This window comes from Leishmania martiniquensis, chromosome 17 (genome assembly GCF_017916325.1).
Source record: "Leishmania martiniquensis isolate LSCM1 chromosome 17, whole genome shotgun sequence".
NCBI classification, from domain to species: Eukaryota; Euglenozoa; class Kinetoplastea; order Trypanosomatida; family Trypanosomatidae; genus Leishmania; species Leishmania martiniquensis.
The window spans coordinates 655-23,716 of NC_090152.1; the positions used below are offsets into that span (position 1 = coordinate 655).

Sequence of the window (23,062 nt, forward strand, 5' to 3'; positions counted from 1 at the left end):
AACCCTTAACCCTTAACCCTTAACCCTTAACCCTTAACCCTTAACCCTTAACCCTTAACCCTTAACCCTTAACCCTTAACCCTTAACCCTTAACCCTTAACCCTTAACCCTTAACCCTTAACCCTTAACCCTTAACCCTTAACCCTTAACCCTTAACCCTTAACCCTTAACCCTTAACCCTTAACCCTTAACCCTTAACCCTTAACCCTTAACCCTTAACCCTTAACCCTTAACCCTTAACCCTTAACCCTTAACCCTTAACCCTTAACCCTTAACCCTTAACCCTTAACCCTTAACCCTTAACCCTTAACCCTTAACCCTTAACCCTTAACCCTTAACCCTTAACCCTTAACCCTTAACCCTTAACCCTTAACCCTTAACCCTTAACCCTTAACCCTTAACCCTTAACCCTTAACCCTTAACCCTTAACCCTTAACCCTTAACCCTTAACCCTTAACCCTTAACCCTTAACCCTTAACCCTTAACCCTTAACCCTTAACCCTTAACCCTTAACCCTTAACCCTTAACCCTTAACCCTTAACCCTTAACCCTTAACCCTTAACCCTTAACCCTTAACCCTTAACCCTTAACCCTTAACCCTTAACCCTTAACCCTTAACCCTTAACCCTTAACCCTTAACCCTTAACCCTTAACCCTTAACCCTTAACCCTTAACCCTTAACCCTTAACCCTTAACCCTTAACCCTTAACCCTTAACCCTTAACCCTTAACCCTTAACCCTTAACCCTTAACCCTTAACCCTTAACCCTTAACCCTTAACCCTTAACCCTTAACCCTTAACCCTTAACCCTTAACCCTTAACCCTTAACCCTTAACCCTTAACCCTTAACCCTAACCCTTAACCCTTAACCCTTAACCCTTAACCCTTAACCCTTAACCCTTAACCCTTAACCCTTAACCCTTAACCCTTAACCCTTAACCCTTAACCCTTAACCCTTAACCCTTAACCCTTAACCCTTAACCCTTAACCCTTAACCCTTAACCCTTAACCCTTAACCCTTAACCCTTAACCCTTAACCCTTAACCCTTAACCCTTAACCCTTAACCCTTAACCCTTAACCCTTAACCCTTAACCCTTAACCCTTAACCCTTAACCCTTAACCCTTAACCCTTAACCCTTAACCCTTAACCCTTAACCCTTAACCCTTAACCCTTAACCCTTAACCCTTAACCCTTAACCCTTAACCCTTAACCCTTAACCCTTAACCCTTAACCCTTAACCCTTAACCCTTAACCCTTAACCCTTAACCCTTAACCCTTAACCCTTAACCCTTAACCCTTAACCCTTAACCCTTAACCCTTAACCCTTAACCCTTAACCCTTAACCCTTAACCCTTAACCCTTAACCCTTAACCCTTAACCCTTAACCCTTAACCCTTAACCCTTAACCCTTAACCCTTAACCCTTAACCCTTAACCCTTAACCCTTAACCCTTAACCCTTAACCCTTAACCCTTAACCCTTAACCCTTAACCCTTAACCCTTAACCCTTAACCCTTAACCCTTAACCCTTAACCCTTAACCCTTAACCCTTAACCCTTAACCCTTAACCCTTAACCCTTAACCCTTAACCCTTAACCCTTAACCCTTAACCCTTAACCCTTAACCCTTAACCCTTAACCCTTAACCCTTAACCCTTAACCCTTAACCCTTAACCCTTAACCCTTAACCCTTAACCCTTAACCCTTAACCCTTAACCCTTAACCCTTAACCTAGCGTTCTTATTGAAAGTCATTCGCAAGATTGTTCGCATGCGATTGGTGTCTCATAGGTTAGAAGTGGCCTTGTTGATACCATTCGTATGCCATGAGATAGAATGGAGGCGCAGTCCACTCTTGTTGAGGCTTATGTGCCCGTGATGAACAAATAGAAGGTGCGCTTTGCAGATCTAGAAGGCTGAAGACTGCTCTGAACGTGAAGGGCATCATTTCAAGTGTGCACTGGTTTTCGTACCAAGTAAGAAGATTAATACCACTATCACTGCGAAAGAATATGAAAAGGGGGCAATGTGTGCTTCTTTGGCGGAGGAAGGATGGGAGCATGGGTTGTAAAGTTCGTGTACGCAAGTAAATGAGAGCGTGATAGTGGTTGGTCGCCTAGTTCGGGCTTTGGGTGTTTTTGTTTCTTACGCAAACGTTCGCGTCTAATGCTTCGCAAGATAATCGTGATGTTGCAGACGAGAAGTCATCAACAGTGAGGAAAATGAAAGGTCACGCCGTAGTGAAAAGGTTTTTAAAGAACGTCAAGAGCGGAAAGGAATAGATGGCGTGCACGTGGGAGGTAATGGAAGAGCCTTGTAGGCAGGCTGTGTTGTGTGCAGCAACAAGAGCTGTCATAGAGCGGGTAAAGGAAAAAAATAGATGTTCGGGCAGTGGAGCAGAAAGAAGTGCTCTACCAGTTCCCCATAGATACCGCTGATGGCTGTGGCGCTGAAAAAGTGCATGAGAGCGCAACCCGCGTTGCCAAAGGATGAGGAAAGAGGTATTTGTGGAGGTGTGCACTCGTGATGAATCTTCAGGAAAAGGCGAAAGGGAGACAGGTGAATACTAGATGTTGCGCTCATTCGCGCACAAATGCTTCTCCATCGCTGTAGGTGATCACCGGAGAAACCACATAAGACTGACTAAAACAGAAGTTGAGTCGATCACGTTCCACAGCGCGAGACGGAGATGGAATGAAGAGGGCACTGAGACCGAATTGTAGTTTGTGGCACGAAAGAGAGCAATCTCGCCGGTAGCTTCGCTGACATTGGTGAGAAAAACGTGAAAGGTTAGCGGAGACGAGAGCTTTCAGTGTTGCAGGAAGCGCTAGAAGCAGGCCATCGGAGGAAGTGAGGTAGGTCAATTGATGCATTGATCGCGCTCAACAACAGCAAGAGGTGTCAGGGGCGATGATTAAGGAGGCATCAGATTAACTCACACTGACCCGAGAGGAAAAGCATTCGGATCTAGCAACTGCAGAAGATTGTCGTCCTTCCCGAAGCTTTGGTGCACCAGCAAGCGCTTTCACGATCCTGGCCGCTTCACTTCCATTCAAGTAAGCTATGTCGAGGGCAAGACGAGCGTTGAGGCCATCAAGAATTTGCACAGCACCTGGAAGCGCGTCTATTGTTCTACAAGCGAAGGCCACGTCAGGCGGCGCGAGGCTCTCTAGCTGCAAATAGCCGCCCAAGTCGATTCCATGGAGCGAAGGGGGTGTGTCAAAGCCATTAGTGTCGTGCACACCAACTGCTTCTACGTGGATCTTTGGTAAAGCTGACGCTCCCGCGAGCGGCGCTAAGCTTTCCAGGTGCTGGCATCCATCAATCTCAACGCATCACAGCTGAGGGCAGGTATAAAGGTCATCGAGGTAGGCTACGGCACCCGAGCGCGCTTCAATCGTCTCCAGCATGGGGGCACCAGCGAACGCAGAAAGGCTTATTAGCTGCTCACGCGACTCGAAATTCACTATTTTTGCTTCGCGCACATGTTGAGGCCACTTACATTGTGCACACCGGTCCAGGAAACGTTAAGTGTTTTCAATTTGAGCGCGGCCGCCAGCGGCGCAAGACAGTGCAAGTTCTTGCAAGCATAGAAGTGGACGCGTGGGACGAATTCACACACCACCACGCCAGCACGTGTCTCGACCGGCGAATCACTTCCACAAAGCTCTTCCAGCAACGTGGCACAGGCGATCTCTCTGGCGTCAATCACTGCCATTGAAAGTCGCGCTAATCGGAGGTAAGTAAGGTCAGATAGGTTGCAAAGGAGGTGAAACGTAGCTTCGTTGTAGTTCTCTACGCAAAGCGAGTGCAGCTATGTCTCGTGCGGTGGGGTGACGAAGCGTAAAAAACAGGAAGCATTGTGGATGCTCGTTGCTCCAAGCTGCTTCGGCACACCTGGCTTAACGGGTGCCTGCGTCACGTTGGCATGCGTCATGTGCAGTGCCCTCACTTTTGCTAGCACTTTGGAGGAGGTGGTACGAAGGGCCCCCACGGCCGCACTGCCCCTTGCGCTTAGCAGTAATCCGCGCCTTCGGAGCCGCGAGCGGGTGAGAGAGATGAGTGTTTGGTAGTCATAGGAAGGTTCGAGAAGAGCGCCATCTGTACGGAAAACCGTCACTTGGCAATTCGACTATGAGGGTTGTCTTGTGACAGTTGCCCACGATCATTTCCGTATATATGCGTGCTCGGATGGGGCGGCCGCTAACTTCATGTTCGATTTCACAGCTGCAAAGGTGCACACTTCAGTCAGCAGATCTGCCTCGTTCGAGCAGAGAACCTGTGCTTCTCTGTTCCAGATTGCTTGGTAGTGGACATCGGCAAGTAAACTGGTGATCTGGAGCAATGAGTTCGATGGTTGAGTTCATGTGCACAGGCAGAGCAGATGTGTGGGGCTGACGCGGAGAAGGCAAGCGCGCGAAAAACAAGTGAATATCAACAGAGTATAGCTGAGGATTCAAAGAGGAAGAGAGACTCTTGAGGTTGTATGAGTCCTTACGGCAGAGATGTGTCATCTGTTCTCCACAAATACATCATCTGTATAGAGCATCGATGTTCAGAAATCCGATTCCTCGCCGTTTCACGGCGCCGATGTGCCCTTTACGTGAGAAGCGAGCGTTCCGTATGGAAACGAAAAAACGAATTAGAAACTTGGCCCTTGCACAAGGCTGGTGGAGACGTGACATAAGCGCAGGGTGAGTGTGTTCGCGCGCTAGCTTTCCTGTCAAGAACTTCATGGCAGCTGTACGTCTCTGGACCCAATGTCTTTGCATCACAAGCACCAGGTGAGCTCACAAAGGGTTTCAGAGGCTCTGTCTGTTGTTACAGCATTACCATTTGATATTTCCGCATTGCGGTTTGATAGTCATCATCTTTCAGTGCGCTCGCCATATTTAGTGGTCACTTAGTTGCTTACGGGTCCTCATCAGCACCTCAGAAGACGAAACATGCACGAAACAGGGAGAAAACAGAAAGAACAACAGCTGCGTGAATGGGCGTGTGAGTTTCGAAGGAAGAACAGATGGAATGGAGGCCTACTCGACACGGACACATCGAAACAGGCAGCGAAACATCGGCACCACTCAAGCCCCAAAGAGACATGGAATCAACCCTTTCCCTGCAGGGCGTTCGAGAACTTTACTTAGAAGAGAAAAAAGACCCAGCAATAAAACTCATACCCGCACATGCGCTTTGCCAAGCGTGCCGCCTACGAGAGCACAGACGCCCCCTCCAACAGAAGTTGTGCGCACAGTCGTGGACAACATCACAGAACGCGGAAAGCATCGAGAGGCATAAAGGCGCATCCGCGCATCACAGCGCTACAGTGCGTGTATGCGCTGTGGAAGTGTGGCCTGCGTTGGTCAGAAGCACAAGAGAAAGAAAAGCGGGCATCGGAAGCCGAGAGGAGTCGAAAAGAGAAGGCAACAAACGAGCGATACTGCAACAGATGGGCAGTGGCGAAAAGATGAGTGGCAGTGAGAAAGTCGGCAATGCATGCGTTCAGAGCGTGACACGATTCCTTCGCGGGCGCTACGACACCAACGGCGTTCTCTGCTTTTTCCTGCTCTCTTGAGCCCACTCGGACCCTGACCTGAGCCGATCTTATTCAGCTCCAAGGCGCCGCATTTCTTCCTCAAGCAGACGCTGCTGCTCGTCGCGCTTCGACGGCTTATCGACGTTCGCACGCTTGCGCCACGTGCGCTCGAACTCGTCTGCATCGTGAAGGAACTTGGAGAGAACAGCTTTCTCGTTCTGGCGGCGCTCGTACTCACGCCGGTGCTCCGCAAGGTAATTCTCACGTGCGGCCGCACGCTCAGCACGGGTGCGCTCCGCGTTCGCGGCCTCGTACTCCTTGCGCTTTGGAATCTCTAGCGCGCGGAGAGCGCGTTCGTAGAGGTTTGCCTGCAAGATCTCCTTTCGGTCATTGTCGATGGCTCGGCGCTTGTAGGCGGCAAGCAGGCGTGTGAGTTCATCCTCGAAGCCTGCGGCACTGCGATAGACAATAGATTCGTCCACCTTGAACCCTGAGTACTTGATACGCAGTTTCCGAAGCACCTCTTTAGCCCTCTCCTGCCGCTGCCGCTCGTGATACTCGGAGTACAGCTTGTGGATGTAGGCCTTGCGCATCTCCTCTTTCTTTGCCTCCTCTTGCTCGCGGCGCTCTGCAACAGCCTGCTCGCGCTTCCTGTCCTCGCTCTTCTTCGCCTCTTCAATGCGCTCTGCCTTGGAGTTCATGCAAGCCTTTTGCAGAGCATAAATGCTGCTGCTTCGCGCACGTGCAGCCTCCAGATCCTCAGCCGACGGTATCACTGGCCTCTTCGAGGACGAGGCGGCAACATGAGTGAAGTCGGAGTAACGACCCGACGTCGTCGCCAGCGCGGAGGCGGGGATCGTGACCACGTTGGACACGATCTTGTTGAAGTAGTTCAGCATTTTCGCCTTTGACGAGTCCCTGAACGATAGCGTGTTTGTGCGTGTGTCGATATCGACAGAAACGGAATCGTCCCCAAGGATGACGGGCTCGATGTTGTTCACGTATTCGGCCGCCGTCAGGTTGCCGTTGTACGCAGCGAGAGAGAGCACCTCCACGTAGTTACAACTGCCGGAAAGGACCTCCAGCTGGTACCGGAGAATCACTTTGTGTAGCTCGTTGCCGTAGCGAGCAAGGTCACTGTTGGCTGTCGTGAGTGCCGTCACACTCTTGTGCAGGCCAGTAAAGTCGGAGAAGTTGGGGTCCTCCAGGTTCGCGGCGATCTTCATAATCTCGTGCGACGCCAGCGTGTACACCCCCTTTGTCTTTAGGTTAGCGATGAGGCTGGTCTTTGTTGTGACGGGCGACTCGAATAGTTCGTCGATGCGGGCACTCTTCTCGCGGTAGTGGCCAAACGGGTCTAGCTCCATGTCGCCGTCGGCCACGCACAGCGACGCAAGCACAGCTCGAGCAGCAAGGGGGCCGCGCTTCTCCTGTCGCTTCATCGATGCAGCGACGGAGAGGCAGTATGCGTGATAGTTGTACACCGAGCACGTCCAAAAGATGTCACTCATTGTTTCATAGGCGCCAGATACCACATCGACAAATTCCTCGTTTCGCTGCACCTTATCGCACACGCGCTTTAAACACGACAGAACGTCAAAGGCGCCACCGTATTGCCGAAGACTGCAGATGTCGTTGAGTAGGCAGCACAGCGTCTCCACGGTCTCAGTCACTGCCGACGTGGAAGTCAGGAAGGCAGCACGCTCCTTCAGCAACTCCTGCACGGCGTTGCGCGACGCCGCATCGTCATGGTCATGGAGGTGGTCGAGCGCCATGTGGGACACAGCGCGCGACACAGCGCTCGAGATGTCCAGCACACAGGCGGATGCATTGAACTCCTTGCACATGGACAGAAACTGGCGGACTGTCTTGTTGTATATAAATGTCAGCTTTTTGGCAAAGCCAATGGTATTGTTGCCGCAGAAATGGCGGATGAGGCGGCGGAGCGCGGCGTGGCATGGGATGATGTGTCGCTTCTCGGCGAGTGCAGCAAGGGAGATGCCGTTCAATGCAGCCAGCATGCGGTCACCTTCAGTGGCATTGGTTTGCATTGCCTCTGCACGCTCCCTTGCCCGCGCACACATCTGACGAATGCGGATCATCACCGAGTCTACGATGCGCTGCACGCTCTCCTCCACATGCTGCGACCCACGAAGCCCGCTGCGGCACCGCCGAAGCACCTCGATCAGTTTCACGGGCTCCAGCTTCTCCTGTGTAAGACACAGATCCGCCAGGAGCTCGAGACATTCAAACCCCACCGGTGTGACTTGGTTGAAGCGCAGATGTGACGAGAGGGCATCGATGGCTTCTTTCACGTCATTGCTCTTCAAGTGCTCCTGTGCCTTGGATAGACTGCTGCGCGCTCGCGCATCAGAGGTTGCTGCACGGTCCATGGCTTCGCAGAAGTCAAAAGCACGGACAGAAGGCGAACAAACAAGTGTAGTAGGCTGATGTGCACCCGAGAGCCTCGGCAGAAGGGCAGATGGGAGTACAACGGCCGCAACGGAAAGCGAGAGGTCAGACGGGGTCTTTTTATCTTCGCAGTGGCAAACAGACAGACAGACACACTTAGAACGCGAACCGAGAAGAGAGATGAGTTAGAAGCTGCTTTACTTTTGGCCCAGTACAGTGGGACGCCCAAAAGTAAGTGATGGAGCGTCATGGAGAGAAAAAAAGAGTGAGAGGGAGATCAATAGCATCAGGACCTCGTTGCATGACAAGGAGAAGTGGGCCAGCGAAAAAGAGAGAGTCGTCCGGGATATAGCTATGAGTGCTTGGCATGTTTATATTGCTGGCCGGTGCTGCTACAGTATCCTGCTGCAGTCGTTGAGTGGGCCCCTATGCCGCTGACGAGTGGTAGAGGGGCTATGCAGTCCATGGAGAAGAATATTTGTTTTCTTTTTCATGCCATCCTCCTCGGAATCGATCGAGCCCATATCTCCGGGAACCATAAGTTTGACAAATCAAGTAGAGTATGAAATGCAATAGAGGTATACTAGCTCTCTTGTTGTGTCTCCGATTTCTGGCCTGCTCGCCACAGCGGCAGCAACGGTAGCGGAACCTGAGCAAAGAGGGGAGTGAGCGAGACATGCAACAAGCGAACGAAAGCCGTGCTTGACTCTTGGAGTGTGCGCGACGAATCAAAAGAGGAAAGAGAAGAGCGCCTAATGGGGAAAAGAAGAAAAGCATGCCGATGTACTCACCACTGCCAATGCATACGTCATAGAGAAGCGTGAAGTTCGCGCTGACACCAACATACACACACACACACACACACAATCGACCTTTTGGGGCAAGATGGACAAAAAAGCACTCGCGAACAACAGTGCCAGCAAAGCGGCAAAAAATACTGTGTGGAAGAGGCTGAGCCGACCAATCGCCGCTTCAAGTATTGTCGGATAGGAAGCAGACGGTCTCAGCACTGAGACATAGAAGTGTCCTTTGCCCTCAAAAGAACTAAACCATAACGACGAAGGTGACAGCGAACGTATGCTCAGGGAAGAGGACTGCCCGGTTGTTCACCAGTTTTCACATCAAATATGGCGCAAATTGCAGTAAATGGTCTGGTTGTAAATGCTGCAATCGGTGTTGGAAAGAGCGCTAGAGACAAAGGCCATGTTTTCAAGGCGTGCCGGAAATGTCATGAGTCTTCGATCAGACACAGTTAGCTGCCATGCCACACGTTCATCCATTGTCGGAAGCTGCTGCACTTCATAAGCCCGCTGCACCAAATCTCGGCGCTCCACACAGCCCCTGCACTCACTGTCACGATCTCGGATTAACTGGTTCAGCTCCTTAGAGGAGAGTGAGTTGAGGTGGTCTAGGGATGCATTGGGAGTCGACGACGACGGCAGCCCGCGAGTGATAGCACGAAGTGTTTCCTCGTCGCTCGATCCAATATGACGCCGCTGCAGCAAAAACGTTTGCTCAGGAGGTACTTCGATTAGCAACGATGCTCTCCCTAGCAATGCCCAGATAGAGAGGGTGAGCACGCCAACTAAAAAGTACAGCGACTTTCGCGCACGCATTGCCTGGTACGCACCTAACTGTACCGCCTATAATAAAAAGGTCCTCTAAACGAGGGCCCTTCGCTAACTGGAACGCTCTTGGTAAGCCGCCTCTACCCAGTGATTAAACTGCAAAACATCATTCACAAAGAAAGCAGACAGAGAGAAGAATACCGGAAAAGCATTATCGCTACTCAGAAGAAAGATATGCACATGGCTGCATTAAGAGTCATACGGCCGCAGAAGATATACCCACATCCAACTGCGCCCAAAAGACCTTCGCTAAAAACTACCTTTTTTTTTATTCTCCTCACAGGGCACCCGAGCACAATCACCACTAAATATAAGCCTAATTATCCACAGCTCGCGCCGCCCTCCCCCTCTGCTGCACCGAGGCGGCATCGCCGTGGTCCAGGGCGAGCCGGCCGGCCGCCAACTCGAGTCATGCACCTAACGGCTCCTCCTCCTCTTCTGCGCAGACGCGCGGCGCCTTTGACACCAAGCCGACTTGGACAGACTGCGCGCCGCGATCCAAGCGGGGCCGCGCCCACGGTCCTGCTCGAGAGCGGAGGCGGTGGCGTCTATCATGCGGCTAGCAACGGAAGGAGCGGGCACATGCCGCGCAACCTCGAGCAACACGGCAGCCCGCTAGACGTCGGAACGCGCCGAGGCTTTGCACCCTGTCAGCATGCCACGCCGTCCCCTCCGTCGCCTCACCAGCTCAGCAGGCGCTCTCTTTGATGTGTGGACGCTCGCACCCAGGCACGTCGTGCCCCGCCGCGTCGCACCTCGTAGTGCGATTGGGGTGGGAGGGAGGTGGGTGCCGGCTGGCGCCCGAGATCGGTGGCCCCGTCCGTAGCCCATGCAGTGGGCACCGGCGCCCCTGGCACTGCCGATTCGGCAGTCTTGCCAGACTTGTTGCTGTGCCCCACGCGTGATGAGCAAAGACACACTGAAAGGACAGGTGCGCACGCGACCTGCGGCAGGGACCCACACCTGCGTGCCTCTTGGAGCGCCCACAGAGCCCGTGCTGCGCTCCCCACCCGACGCACTGAGAGGTGTCCCCTGCCATCAGTTGACCCGTGGTCGTGCAGAGAGAAGGAGAGACTTCTTCAGATGGCTCCAGGGTAGGCCGGCGCACGCGCGCACACACCAAGAGAGAGACACGCAGCACAAGGGCAAACAGAGTGCATCCGCAGCGCAATAGAGCGGGCACATCGGGGAATATTTATATAGAGAGAGATAGAGAAAGAGCTAGACCGATGCGGCAATGAAAGTAAAGCGGCAGAAAGTCCAACGAGAGCAGCGGCGAGAACGCGGTGTGATGGAGATGATCCGCACCGACCGAGGCCAAGTCGCCCACTGCAGATAGGTCATCTCGCGATCCCCTCAGAGAGGGCGAGAGCGCAGAGGAGCCGCAAGGCAGCGGCTGAGACAAAGCTAAAGAGAAGGCCATTCGAGCGCGGCGCGGTACTTTGCAGCCGCACAAACGCACACACACACACACATGCCTGTTAATATATATGCATGACTCTATACACATGTATACATCAGCACATACAGACGCACTCGGAGAGGAGCTCTCTGCAGCACAGTCTGATCCACCCGGTAAAGGTGGGAGGCGGCCAGAGGGCCAGAAATTAAAAGATGAGAGGCAGAGGGGCTCGCAGTCACCCGGCGGGGGAGTCCGGCGGGCTGACAGGAAGCACAGAGGAGAGAATAAATACAAAAGGGAAAAGGGCGGCCGCAGAGACGTTCAGCGTTCGGCCATCCGTCACAGCGCAGCAAAAGACAAAAAATGCGCACACACTGTCGCGGGCACATAAGAGAAAAAACACAAATGCGGACTCCCAAAGACCGCCGATACTCTCAGAGGGGGGCGCGGCGGCCTGCGCACTGCCCCACCCCCCTCACTCCGCGCAAAGTTAGAGAGAGAGGCCGCAGAGGCTGGCCCGTCCTCGCCACGGCTCAGAGGCCGAGAGACATGGGACAGCCTGGTGGGGAAGGCACTCGGCCTCGAAGAGGGGGAAAGATACATCAACGCACGAAGTCGAGGTCAGAGCAAGGAAAGCATGCGCCGCAACGGCAGGACACGGAGCAGGCGCGAGACACGAGAGCGCGCCATGAACGCCCGGAGGACGGCGCCGCGACGTTGGCGACCGGTGCAATAGGGCCAGCGGTCTCGTGAAGGGAGGAGCACACCCTCACACAGCGCACAGCACGCGCACATCGTCCTGCCCGCCGCGCGTCACGTGTCGCTTCCCTCCACCCGCCTGCACCGTCACACATCACCGCAACGCCGACACTGCTCCAGCGCACCCCACCCGAGCTGCGCCGCCTTCGGGCAGGCGCACACGCAGGTCGGCACAGGCGCGTGCGGCAGGGGCGCACGCACACTCCTCCAGACTACCACTTACCAGCTGCCTGCTCCGAGGCCGGCTGCACCGCATTCGGCAGGCGACGGTGTTCGAGGTTCAACGGCATTCTCACCACAACAACTTCTAAAGACGTGCTCGCGCTTACGCTCCGTGAATCGAGCTCCTCTGAAGCCCGGCGTGACGACTGGTTCGCGAACGGCACAACCTCATTCGCGAGATCTGGCTCACGAACATTTCGGCATCTCGCTGGCACCATCGTCAGCTGGCGCTCACACTTAAGCACGTGTTCGACGTGTCGCCGTAGTAGTCGTACCCCTTCGTCACCTCGTCGTAGCGGATGTCGGACAGCCCGGTGTGGATGCCGACGCGCACGCGCAGCCCGCGCCACAGCGCAGCGTACTCCTCCTCGCTCAGCCGCGCAGTCGGCGGCTCGTAGCCGCCCACCGTGTCCACACGCCCAAGCTCGAACTCGCGGTACGCGCCGTCAAAGCACTCAGTCCCCCAGTCGTGCGCAAGCAGCCTCGTCTGGATCTCGCACGCAAGGCCCACAGCGGTGTGCGCGTCCTTGCACGCAATCATGAACGAGTCGCCGATCGTCTTCACCTCGTAGCACCGGTACTTCTTGATCAGCTGCCGGATCACGCGGTGGTGCGCAGCAATCGCGTCAGTCATCAGCTGCGGCAGCGCCGCCCACAGCGCAGTGCTGCTCTCGATGTCCGTGAAGATCAGCGTCACCGGCCCGTCACTGTCCCTCGGCGCCGCGTCGTTGTCGCGGCTGTCAATGCAGCAGTACAGGAGCAGCGTGCAGCCAGCAATCAACGCTACGCCACCCACGACGGAGCCGATGATGATAGCGTTGCGCTGCATGGGCGCCAGTGCACCCAACCGCTCACGCGGCCGGTACTCCATCAACGGCGTTTCAGGACGAGAGGTCCGAGGCACCTTCGGATCCAGCATCCGCTGCATCGACGAGATGCTGATGCCCGACGCACCATAGTTGTCCCTCACGCACGAGTTCCCGCTGGTCGTCTCCGTGCAGCTCCAATCAAAAGGGCCGAGTGCTAAGCCGTACGTCGTGAATACACTGTTGATGTACACGTTCTCCGTCAGCGCTCTCGAGTTCACTATATCCACTGCGGCGACCACCTCCTGAAGGAAGCCGGTAATCACCAGGTCACGCAGCAGCGACGGCGTGTGGTTAGCGGCGTCGGGGTACATACTGTGGAACATCGCAAGGAGCGGCGACGCAGCCTCTGCTTCAGTCGAGGTGTCGCTCCACAGTGGCACACTGCTGAACGACATCAGCCGCGACTGCACAGATGTCGGCTGCATGGAGAACGCCTCCACAAGCTCCTTGTAGTACATCGACAAGTCGTCGAAGCACACCATAATAACGGCAGCCGGGTTCTCCGCAAGGAAACTCGCCATGCTGGCGCCGTCGCCGCCCGTCATGCCAATGACGAAGTTGATGCCCCTCCTTTCGGCTACGCCACTCAAGCTGTCCGTGAAAGCGGCGCTGACGATGGACGGGTCCGGTACGTTGAAGGTGCCTGCCGTCTTGAACAGGAGCTCAGCTATTTCGCCCACCTCATCTGCCGAGTAGCCGCGCAGCACCACACTCATGCTCGAGCCCACAGGCGCAGCGGCCCTCACAGCGTCGATGTTCGAGTACAGCACGTACATCTGCTGCTCCAGCGTCGGCATCAGGTACACGTGGCTCATCTTCTTCGTCAGCAGGCGTGGAGGGGAGTGCAGCGGGTTCACCACGAAGGCCCCGCCCGTGTCAAGCAGGGGCACCATGGGCCCAGCGACGACGTCCACGGAGTAGTTCGCCACCTCCGCGTCAAACAGCAGCTGCGCTGTCGCTGTCGTCGTACTCAAGGAGAACGCCTTCAGTGTGTACCCCTTGCATTGGCTCGTATGGAAAGCGCTGGGCATCATAGTCGTGATCTGTGCGCTCGCCTCCACCAGCTTTGGGTAGTCCTGGGGCAGAAGTGCCAACACTCTCACCGAAGTTGTGATGTCCGTAGACGATGAGGTGCACTCCGACTGTGGGTAAGAAAAAGTCGTGCCGTGCACGACCCCCCACGCTAAGTCCTTCAGGACTGTCAAGACCGACGCATGGCCGCCTTGGTTGCAGTTGCACACCGCGCCCAGCATCTGCGCGAGCGGTTCGCACGGGCCACCATAGTCGCCCAGGATGTAGTCGCCGCCGATGATGTACCGACTCTGGCTAAACAGCCCGGCCTTGTACGCTGACCGGCTCACAATCCAGTCGGACCGCTCCAGCGTCTGCTGCACAAGCGTTGCGGACAGCCACCCCATCTCCATAAGCTGCGAAAGACTCGGATGCTCTTTAAAGAACGTGTCCACCGTGTACTTCCCCTTAAGTGGCACCGCAGACCGCCCGTTCTCCGCCACCGCATTGGTAGCCTCGTCGTCCGGCCAGTAGTCGAAGCTGCCCGAGTTTTCGATGTAGTTGCTCATCTGCTCCTTGAACATCCTCGTGTACTTCCACCTCAGGTCAAGCACCGTGGACGCCGTAGTGCTCATGAGGATTTCACCGTCCTTCGGCGCGATGCTGCCCGCGCGCAACAGACGCTTGTAAACGTCGAACACAACCCGCTGCAGCATCGAGCAGCAGATGATGTATGCAGACGACGTACGCGGGTCCGTCAGCGCCTTTTCGAGGAAGCGCACCACCTGCTCTGCGGGCGCGACCCACAATATGATCACCTGCGGGCGCGTGTTCGCCATCGCATCAAAGACGCGCTCGTCAACGTCGACGTCGACTTTTGAGAACGGCACAGAGTACACCGCCGCCGGATCACGCTGCAGGGACGCGAACTTCGTCTGTATGTAAGCCAGCTCCTCTTCGCCAAACTGCGTTCCGCTCAAGTACATGAAGGCGACACGGCGAGCGCGGATTGTGGTGATGGTGTGCATTAGGATACTCTTGAGCTCCGACATCGGCTCGGCGCGTGTGAAGTACACGGAGCTACTCCAAGTGCGCACAGCGGAGGAGCCCGTAAAGGGCGCCATCAGCATCACCCCGGATTTCGCCACCTCCGCATCCTTTAGAAGCATTGAAAGGCGGCCGTCCAAGTATGGCCCAAGCACCGCGAGCAGCTTCTCTTGCCGCTTGAGGGCGTTGAGAACAACCGCTACTATATCAGTCATGTCGTCCTTATCCGGATCGGGCTGAAGGATGACGATCGGCCGCCCACCAGCAGCCCTGTAGTTGGAGTTGTAAAACGCCATGTCCATACCCTTCCACAGGGCCTTGGCGTCCTCCTCGGTGAGGGCATCGGTTGAGTACATGGCGTTCAGCAGATACACCGGCTCTAGCCCGTCGTCACGGGTGGCCCCAGCCAGCACCCGCGGCGCGCTGCAGAGCAACACGCACGCAACAGCAGCTGGAACAAGCAGCGCGATGACGCGCAGCCGCGCGGCCTGACGGGACGCGCAGTCGCCGGCACGGCAGCGCCGCGGGCACCCGCTGTCGAGTGAGCGAGTGCACATGGGACTAACAAGAAGAACCACAGAGCAGCGGAGAGAAAGGGGGAGAGAGGCACAAAAGAATACGCGAGCACCGCAGTACGCACGCGACGTCGCTAGCGTAACAGCAGAGAAGCAGCGTGGCACCAGAGAAAGTGGCGCGGGACAGGGGGCGATGGGGGTGTGCACAGCCACACGCACACACGCGTGGGACAGAGAGCGCCGCACGGCTGCGCAGCGGAGGGGAGGGAGCGGTGAAAAAGAAGGCAGAGAAACGCAGAACACAAGTGCGCAGAAAGCGACGTGTGCGCAAAAAGGGGGGAGAGGGACCAACGAGGAGGACCGCTCACGCGCCCGGGAGGCGGAGGCGGAGGCGGAGCGCCGAGTGCAGGAGGGACGGCGCCACACACCCCGCACAGCGCCAGGCAGCGTGTGCAAGACGCGAACAAGCGCGAGCGACTTGAGCCTCGACTGCTCCTATTTAGGTGCCGCTCTCCCGCTTGCCCTCAAGAGCGACGCGGACAGCGTGGCGTCACCGAGGCGCTGTGGGGTGTGTGGCGGAGAGAGCTCGCAATTCACAGTCGAATGCGCCGTTGGCGGTGTGATCGATCGGCGCAGTGGGAGAAGTGCTTATAAGGTCTACGCGTGTGTATGCGGAGAGGGCGCACAGATGCATGAGGAGGAGTGGGAGGCGGAGGCACGCGAAGTGAGCAAAGAAAAGGAGGCGGCGGAGTCACATAAAGGGCAGCAGGACGCTGCAGCCACACCGCATCCGTCGTGTCGGTCCCCGCCTAGCACGCATGATCGCGCGGGTGGTGCTCAGATGATTGGATGCGTGCGCGCGTGCCTGTATCGTGCACTCACGCCACCTGCTCTGCCGCGCAGGCACACAGACAGGGTGGGGGCACACAGGCACACAAGTACTAACGTTGCCCGCCCACGCGTGCCCCTCAGTCTGATCCGGCAGCTGCCGGTGCTGCTGTTCTGCAGCCATGAATGGAAGGCCTTCATTCGCTGTCCTTACCGTTGCCGCCACACGCAGCTCGCCACTTTCTCCCACTTATCGCTGTTGCCTCGAGAGCATCCCCGCACGCTTTTCGGGCAGTACCGCTGCTGCAGGGGAGAGCATCTATGGAGAGACGTGCGGCACGCAGCAGCAAGCGGGAGGAGGTCCAAGTCGTCGCCATCGCGCCCTCCCTACTCCGCCGGGGACACTGGGCGAAGCCGTGCAGAGAGCCCTCAGGCACGCACGGCGCGCATGAGAATGGCGAGCACACGCAAAGGCTCACAGGAGCACTTCGAAATCGCCGTTTCCATTGCACCTTCAGTCGAAGGCGCTTACCCCACGCAAATACATCTAAAACATGTCTGTACATGCACACGCACACACTCAGCTCGCGCCGCCCTCCCCCTCTGCTGCACCGAGGCGGCATCGCCGTGGTCCAGGGCGAGCCGGCCGGCCGCCAACTCGAGTCATGCACCTAACGGCTCCTCCTCCTCTTCTGCGCAGACGCGCGGCGCCTTTGACACCAAGCCGACTTGGACAGACTGCGCGCCGCGATCCAAGCGGGGCCGCGCCCACGGTCCTGCTCGAGAGCGGAGGCGGTGGCGTCTATCATGCGGCTAGCAACGGAAGGAGCGGGCACATGCCGCGCAACCTCGAGCAACACGGCAGCCCGCTAGACGTCGGAACGCGCCGAGGCTTTGCACCCTGTCAGCATGCCACGCCGTCCCCTCCGTCGCCTCACCAGCTCAGCAGGCGCTCTCTTTGATGTGTGGACGCTCGCACCCAGGCACGTCGTGCCCCGCCGCGTCGCACCTCGTAGTGCGATTGGGGTGGGAGGGAGGTGGGTGCCGGCTGGCGCCCGAGATCGGTGGCCCCGTCCGTAGCCCATGCAGTGGGCACCGGCGCCCCTGGCACTGCCGATTCGGCAGTCTTGCCAGACTTGTTGCTGTGCCCCACGCGTGATGAGCAAAGACACACTGAAAGGACAGGTGCGCACGCGACCTGCGGCAGGGACCCACACCTGCGTGCCTCTTGGAGCGCTCCTCTTTCTATGTGGTTGGTGCTGTGCGCCATGTCGAGGCAGTGCGAGTCAGCAACAGCAGCCGGGCCTGTTTTACCGTCCCGTGGCCGATTCAGTTGCCCTCGAAACAGGTCAGGCCACACCTCCATATCGTCACACACAGAGCGGTGGCTGCAAGGAAGGGTGTCGCCACCTCTTGCTACTGAACCTATGAGCGCACCTCCCGTTGCCAACCAGCGCGGCGCTACAGACTCAATGGCTCTCCGGGCCACCATGTCAGTGTGCTGCGAGTACTGGTGCTTCGCAAAAGAGGACAACCGCTGCTCGCGTGCCGACCGCTCCCTCTTTGTCAGCAACGCCCGCCTACAGTCTGCAACGGAAGGACGCCCTGAAGGGCGCACGACCGCGGCCCGCGAGAGAGGCATGTGCGCGCGGGCTGCCAAGGGACCGATGCCTGCATCCCAGTGTGAGTACTGCCCAGGCGGTGTGGCAGCACTGCGATCAGGCATGTCCGCCCCCCACGCCTCATGTGCAGGGCAGCCGTCTCGCGTGTTTGAGGAGGCAAGACAGGCGGGTGCGACGCAGAAGTACCACGTTTCGAGAGAGTAATCCGGCCTCTTCGCGTGCGTCTCTGTTGCCTGCGTATTTCGGGGTACCCGCAAGCACTTCCGCAGCCTTGCCGTGGATAGACTCAGGGGCCCTCCCGCTGCTTGCAGCGGCTCCGTACCACAGCGCAGCGATGCCTCACAGCGGCTCTGACTCGCCCAGTCCCATGTGCAAGGGGCGGTGGGGAACCCCTGGCGGGCCGCACTCATGCGACCACATGGCCCCCAGCCCGCCAGCACGAGCCGTCCCTACCTTGATGACCTCCAGAGCGCGTTCGCCATTGCAACGTATCGCCAGCAGGTCCGCGCCTCTCAGCGCATCCATCCAGCAGAGCATCCCAGCAATTTGCGGCGCCGCGCGACAAGGAGCATGCGCGGCACTTCTGGGGGGAGGGGGGAGGTGCTCGACTCCACAAAAGACCACCGTGCCCGTTGCGCCGCCCTCCAGCCGGCGAACGGCATCATGGCTCGTCGGCCATCCTTGTCGGTGGAAGAAGCAATGAGCGCGGGGCCATCAGCGAAAAAGGCGTCGTGCAGACCGGCGCTCCTTTTGCGCTGCGCACTCAGCATGAGCACCACCGTGATGAGAGGAGCAGGGCCCCAAGCGCATGCCTGCAGCGCACCGCCTGCACGTGTGGCCGTCCTTGGCCACTCTGCGTCGAGGCAAACATAGACGCAACGACCGTGTGAGAAACACACGGCTCAGCGAGTAAGACACAGGCCGTAGTTCAGCCTCGGCAGCGCCGTGACGATAGCACTGCCATTTGCCGAGCCCAGCGCACGGGCGGTGCCTGACTGGCGCAGTCCTCCTGTGTAGGAGCGGAGGCCCAGGGGGTCAACGGCAAGGAGGTGAGGGCCGGAGCCAGAGTGCTGGGGTCGCAGCCTCTTCTCGACGCAGTCATGCAGCCCGTCACGAAATGTTTAGTTCGACGAGCACAGGCCGCTGGTCAGCGCCGCAGGGTGGCACGGCGCGGTACCGACATCGGGTTCCTGCCGCTTCAGGAGGGGCACAGTGAGCACCTCTCCCTACGTGGCGCGCACCCTGCCGGTGGTCACGCACTCGCTGACCATGCTCCGCACCGCACTGTCGCCGTGCGACAGGAGGGCTTTGGCACTCTCCCAGTGAGCGCCGTCAGCGCCACGCACGATGCCGCCAGCGGGCCTCACTGAGTACCATCCCCAGACCACCCGCCATGTTCGGTTCGATCGGCCTGGGGCTGCGCACTGGCGGGGCGCAAACGGGAGCTGATGAGCGCCCCGGATTCCCATCGGCTCGTGCGTCACAATCGGCCAAACATCCACTAAGTAATCGTATGTCAACGAAGTGCACAGTCGCCCTCCCCTCCCCCATTATTATGCCTATTCTAAAAAAGCGACATGTGTCACAGAGTCATCTTTTTTTCATGCAGAGCTAGTAGGGTTGCAAGCAGAAGCGTTTCAGGAGATGAGCGGTGCTTTACGGAGGCCCGTGAACCGGGCGGTGAATGAACCACTCGTGACTCCAGAGGCAGCGACTCACGTGGAGAGACATGAAAAAGGACCGAGAAACCCTTAAGCACCAAGCACAACTGCACTGCTGTCAAAGCAGCACGCCCCTTTGCCTGGCCCTGGATGACAGGACCGCATGTCACGGCAGAAACGTCGGGGACGGCAGTTGTATTCGACAGAAAATGATACACAAATGGGGAGACGACGGCGGACGAGGCGCGCACGAGAGCATGCTACAACAGGATATCCCCACGGGCGGCAAGTTCGTGTCGGTGACGACCGTAGTTGCCGGTGCATCCAGGAGTCTTCACCATTACCCAAAAGAAGAAAAACGCGAGGCCACAAAAAAAGTGCCACGCGCTGTGGCACATGCGGTACTTGTCAGCGCGGTCGTCGAGCCCAAGGAAGAAAAAGACAAGAGCAATACTGAACAACAAGGAGCCCAAGGCCAGCCGCCGAATACAGACCGACGGGATGCGGTGATCGATGAAGCAATGCTTTACGACAGGAAACAGGCTGAAGCACAGAACTGGTGCGATAGTAAACCGCACATCCCATGGGTGCTTCTGCTGGACTATAAGGGTAAAGAAGATGCAGAAACATTTGCAGCACATCTCCACAAAGGGGTTTTGAAAGCAGCAGAGGTATACCTGCCAGATGCCCATCATCGAGATGGCGCCAATGTTGTCGAGACGATGCCATTGCATCTCGCTGAGGAAGATCGGCGTGTTGAAGCTCTCCGTCGTGTGATACATGAAGGAGACGACCAGGCCAAAGATTGAGCAGCAGAGCTCAAATACGTACTGTCGTTTGTAGAAAACATACGGCGTGGGAAGCAGCGTGAGGTGGCTCAGCACCGTCATGATGAAGAGAATGGCAGGACTCTCGCCTTCTCGCATTGCATTCGAGTTGGGGTCGGGACTGGTGTGAGGCAGCAGAAAGAAGGACAGTAGTGAGGCGGTACGTCTACAAAGAGGGTGCTAATCCATGTCTTTCTGCCTGTGTAGCTATTCGTCTGCGATTGTGTTCCTGTAGTTGGCCGACGAACCCGCTGATACAACGTAAACTCAACTGTGTATGACAGGGGTGAGCGCACGCGCATTTTAACGCGAGAAGCAGAGGTGGATAGGGGGAGAGAAGAGAAGAAAAACTATGGATTGCGAAGAGCACTGCTATGCGCAGTCCTTACGGAGGATAAGAATTTAAGGCAGCGCTACCGCCGTCGTTAATGAGACGGCGGCATGTCACTCCCACACTCTTACGCAATTTTTTCCTTCTTCTCTTACTGGCTAAACAGCATCCTCATGAAGCTCCTTCGCGGAAAGCGGGGGATAAGAGAGCGTGAAGCTGATGTGGGAAGAGATGAGGCTCGTAAAGGAGACCAGATCAACGCATCAGAGAACGGAGGCGCCTAATCTATCCAGTGGAGAGAAGGTGCATCAGTGGGTTTTTTCCTCGTCGTGCCTCTGCGCCCCATGTGCTAGCGGTGTGCGGAAACAAGCCGCCTATCTCCAGAAACCTGGAGAGCGATCAAGAGAAGCGTTATCCCTTTCACGCGAGTCTCAGCTGTTCATCGGACTCATTGCACGTCGTCGCCGCCACCTCTTGATGGGGGCCACGCACATCACAAGTTCAGTTCGTCAAGATCAAATCCCCACACCGTGGCAAAGGGAGAAGGCTCCGCTCTCGACACACGAAAGAGTGCAGCGCAGAGAGGTGAAAGAAACATCGTGACGGTGGAGCGAATACCGATGAGCACGTGAAATATGCACAGCAAGCTGATTCTGCTACCGAGTCCCATGTCGCAAAATGCTTAACTGAGGGCGAATGCTGTCAGACAGGTGATGGGGTGTCTTGGGAGCAGCTGTTGGCGGCGATTGGGGTGAAGAAAAGGCGCGACCCCTGGGCCTCTCGAGCCGGCAGAGTCACAGGCGGAGAAGTGTAGCAGAAATGCTATTTAACGACCTCCCGCGCTATGAGAACAGCGAACAGGGTGCAGAACTGTAATTGTGGGAGAGCCTTTACGTTGGACAGATCACACTTGCCGACTGCAGCAGGAGCACGCCAACACAATTCCGCCACAATTGTTCAGCGGGTGCTGGCGCGATCTCGGCAGACACCATATCGTCTTCAAGCACATGTGCGAGTGACGAAAAATAAAACAACACTCACAGCGAGCTTGTGGACGACCCACATGCAATGCGCCTTGCAGCGTGCGGTAAAGCCCCCCTAAGTCTCCGCTTGGGAAGTGGAAGATGATGGGCGTGAGCAGTGCAGCCCATCTCAACGCGCCGGGACGGATAGGAAAGCTTCGAAACGGGGAGGTGTCCGTCACTCATAAAGGATGGCCACGCCTTCTAGATTACCTGACCAATTGGCTGCAGTGAAGGAGTGGCACACATCAAGACCACTTCCACAGCTGAGATGAAGAGGCAAAGAAACGTAGACGGAGAGAGAGGCGCGATCGCGATATCAGAAGCCTGGGTGAAAACCTACAGAGTGACGCTGCGAACGTTTTGCTATTTGGCGAGTAAGCTGAATGTGTGTGTAGCGGAACAGAGATGTCTCTGAGGGGACTGAATGTACGCCATGGCTGATCCAGCTAGCGTTTTTTGTCTCTTCCTTATATGAAGAGACCCTTCTTGCAGTTGCCCTATCGCCTACGAGGCAGCGCTGTTCCAATAGCAGAAGAAATGGAAAAGAGGAGAGGTGCGTCCCATCATCGGCATATTGGTGGAAAGGGGAGAGGCAAATATTTTTCCGCTGCGCTAAATCCCACACGCTTTGCCCATTTACTGTCTCCGAGAGCAGTGTGCATCTGCCCAGCGGAAGTCTACAAAATACTACGCGTGCTGGGGATTTTCATTCAGCAACGCTACCCGGTGGAGTCGCGGCTCTGGTGACAATTTCGGTGCATCGAAATGTTTGAACAATAGAGGATCTCTGAATCAGCGTAGCAAAGCGTCCTCACATATGACTCTGCGAGCCACTGGGAGCCACTGTGAAGCGCAGTCGCTGTTGTTGGAAAGCACGGGTCTTTGAAGTCCAAAGAGCTTCTCGCATATTCGGGTAAAAGTTGAAAGCGAAAAAAAAATGAGAGAGACGCACACGAAGAAGAGTGCTAAGAGCCAAAACAGCGACAATTGTGAAGCGCACCGGGTGCTTGGGTGATAGACGGCAGCAAAGTTGGGGCGAAGGGAACGAAACGGGGGGCGCCAGGGAGGACACGGTGGCTAATATAACAACAAAACACGTCCGCGAGACGACTGTAATCGGAGCGAAAACAGCGCTAGACGGAAGGCGTGCAGCTTTGACGAGGAGAGCCATCAACAATACGAAGCGAAGCTGTAGTAGCGGCGCACAAACGCAAACCGAAGCTTCAAAGCAGCTCGGTATTGTTTTTTGAGACTGCGAGCGCAGTTGCACATGCGGGCCCGCTTCCGCCCCTCGGGAAGGAAAACCTATAGGAGAGCGCGGCAGTGGACTAACACAATAAGGAAAGTCGACGAAGTGAAGGCGTGGCCCCG

At 56.5% G+C, this 23,062-nt stretch overlaps 4 protein-coding genes across 4 annotated transcripts; all 4 read right to left on the reverse strand.

Moving 5' to 3' along the window:
- Positions 1-5,600: 5,600 nt before the first annotated feature.
- On the reverse strand, positions 5,601-7,925 carry LSCM1_05465 (uncharacterized protein; the record flags this gene model as incomplete). The annotated part of the gene is made up of 1 exon (XM_067322928.1): positions 5,601-7,925. One exon carries the CDS (start codon positions 7,923-7,925, stop codon positions 5,601-5,603), a length of 2,325 nt encoding a protein of 774 aa, XP_067179563.1.
- Positions 7,926-9,065: 1,140 nt separating this feature from the next.
- On the reverse strand, positions 9,066-9,560 carry LSCM1_05466 (uncharacterized protein; the record flags this gene model as incomplete). The annotated part of the gene is made up of 1 exon (XM_067322929.1): positions 9,066-9,560. One exon carries the CDS (start codon positions 9,558-9,560, stop codon positions 9,066-9,068), a length of 495 nt encoding a protein of 164 aa, XP_067179564.1.
- Positions 9,561-12,175: 2,615 nt separating this feature from the next.
- Positions 12,176-15,439, reverse strand: LSCM1_05467 (uncharacterized protein; the record flags this gene model as incomplete). The annotated part of the gene is made up of 1 exon (XM_067322930.1): positions 12,176-15,439. One exon carries the CDS (start codon positions 15,437-15,439, stop codon positions 12,176-12,178), a length of 3,264 nt encoding a protein of 1,087 aa, XP_067179565.1.
- Positions 15,440-19,768: 4,329 nt separating this feature from the next.
- On the reverse strand, positions 19,769-20,434 carry LSCM1_05468 (uncharacterized protein; the record flags this gene model as incomplete). The annotated part of the gene is made up of 1 exon (XM_067322931.1): positions 19,769-20,434. One exon carries the CDS (start codon positions 20,432-20,434, stop codon positions 19,769-19,771), a length of 666 nt encoding a protein of 221 aa, XP_067179566.1.
- Between the last annotated feature and the right edge of the window lie 2,628 nt (positions 20,435-23,062).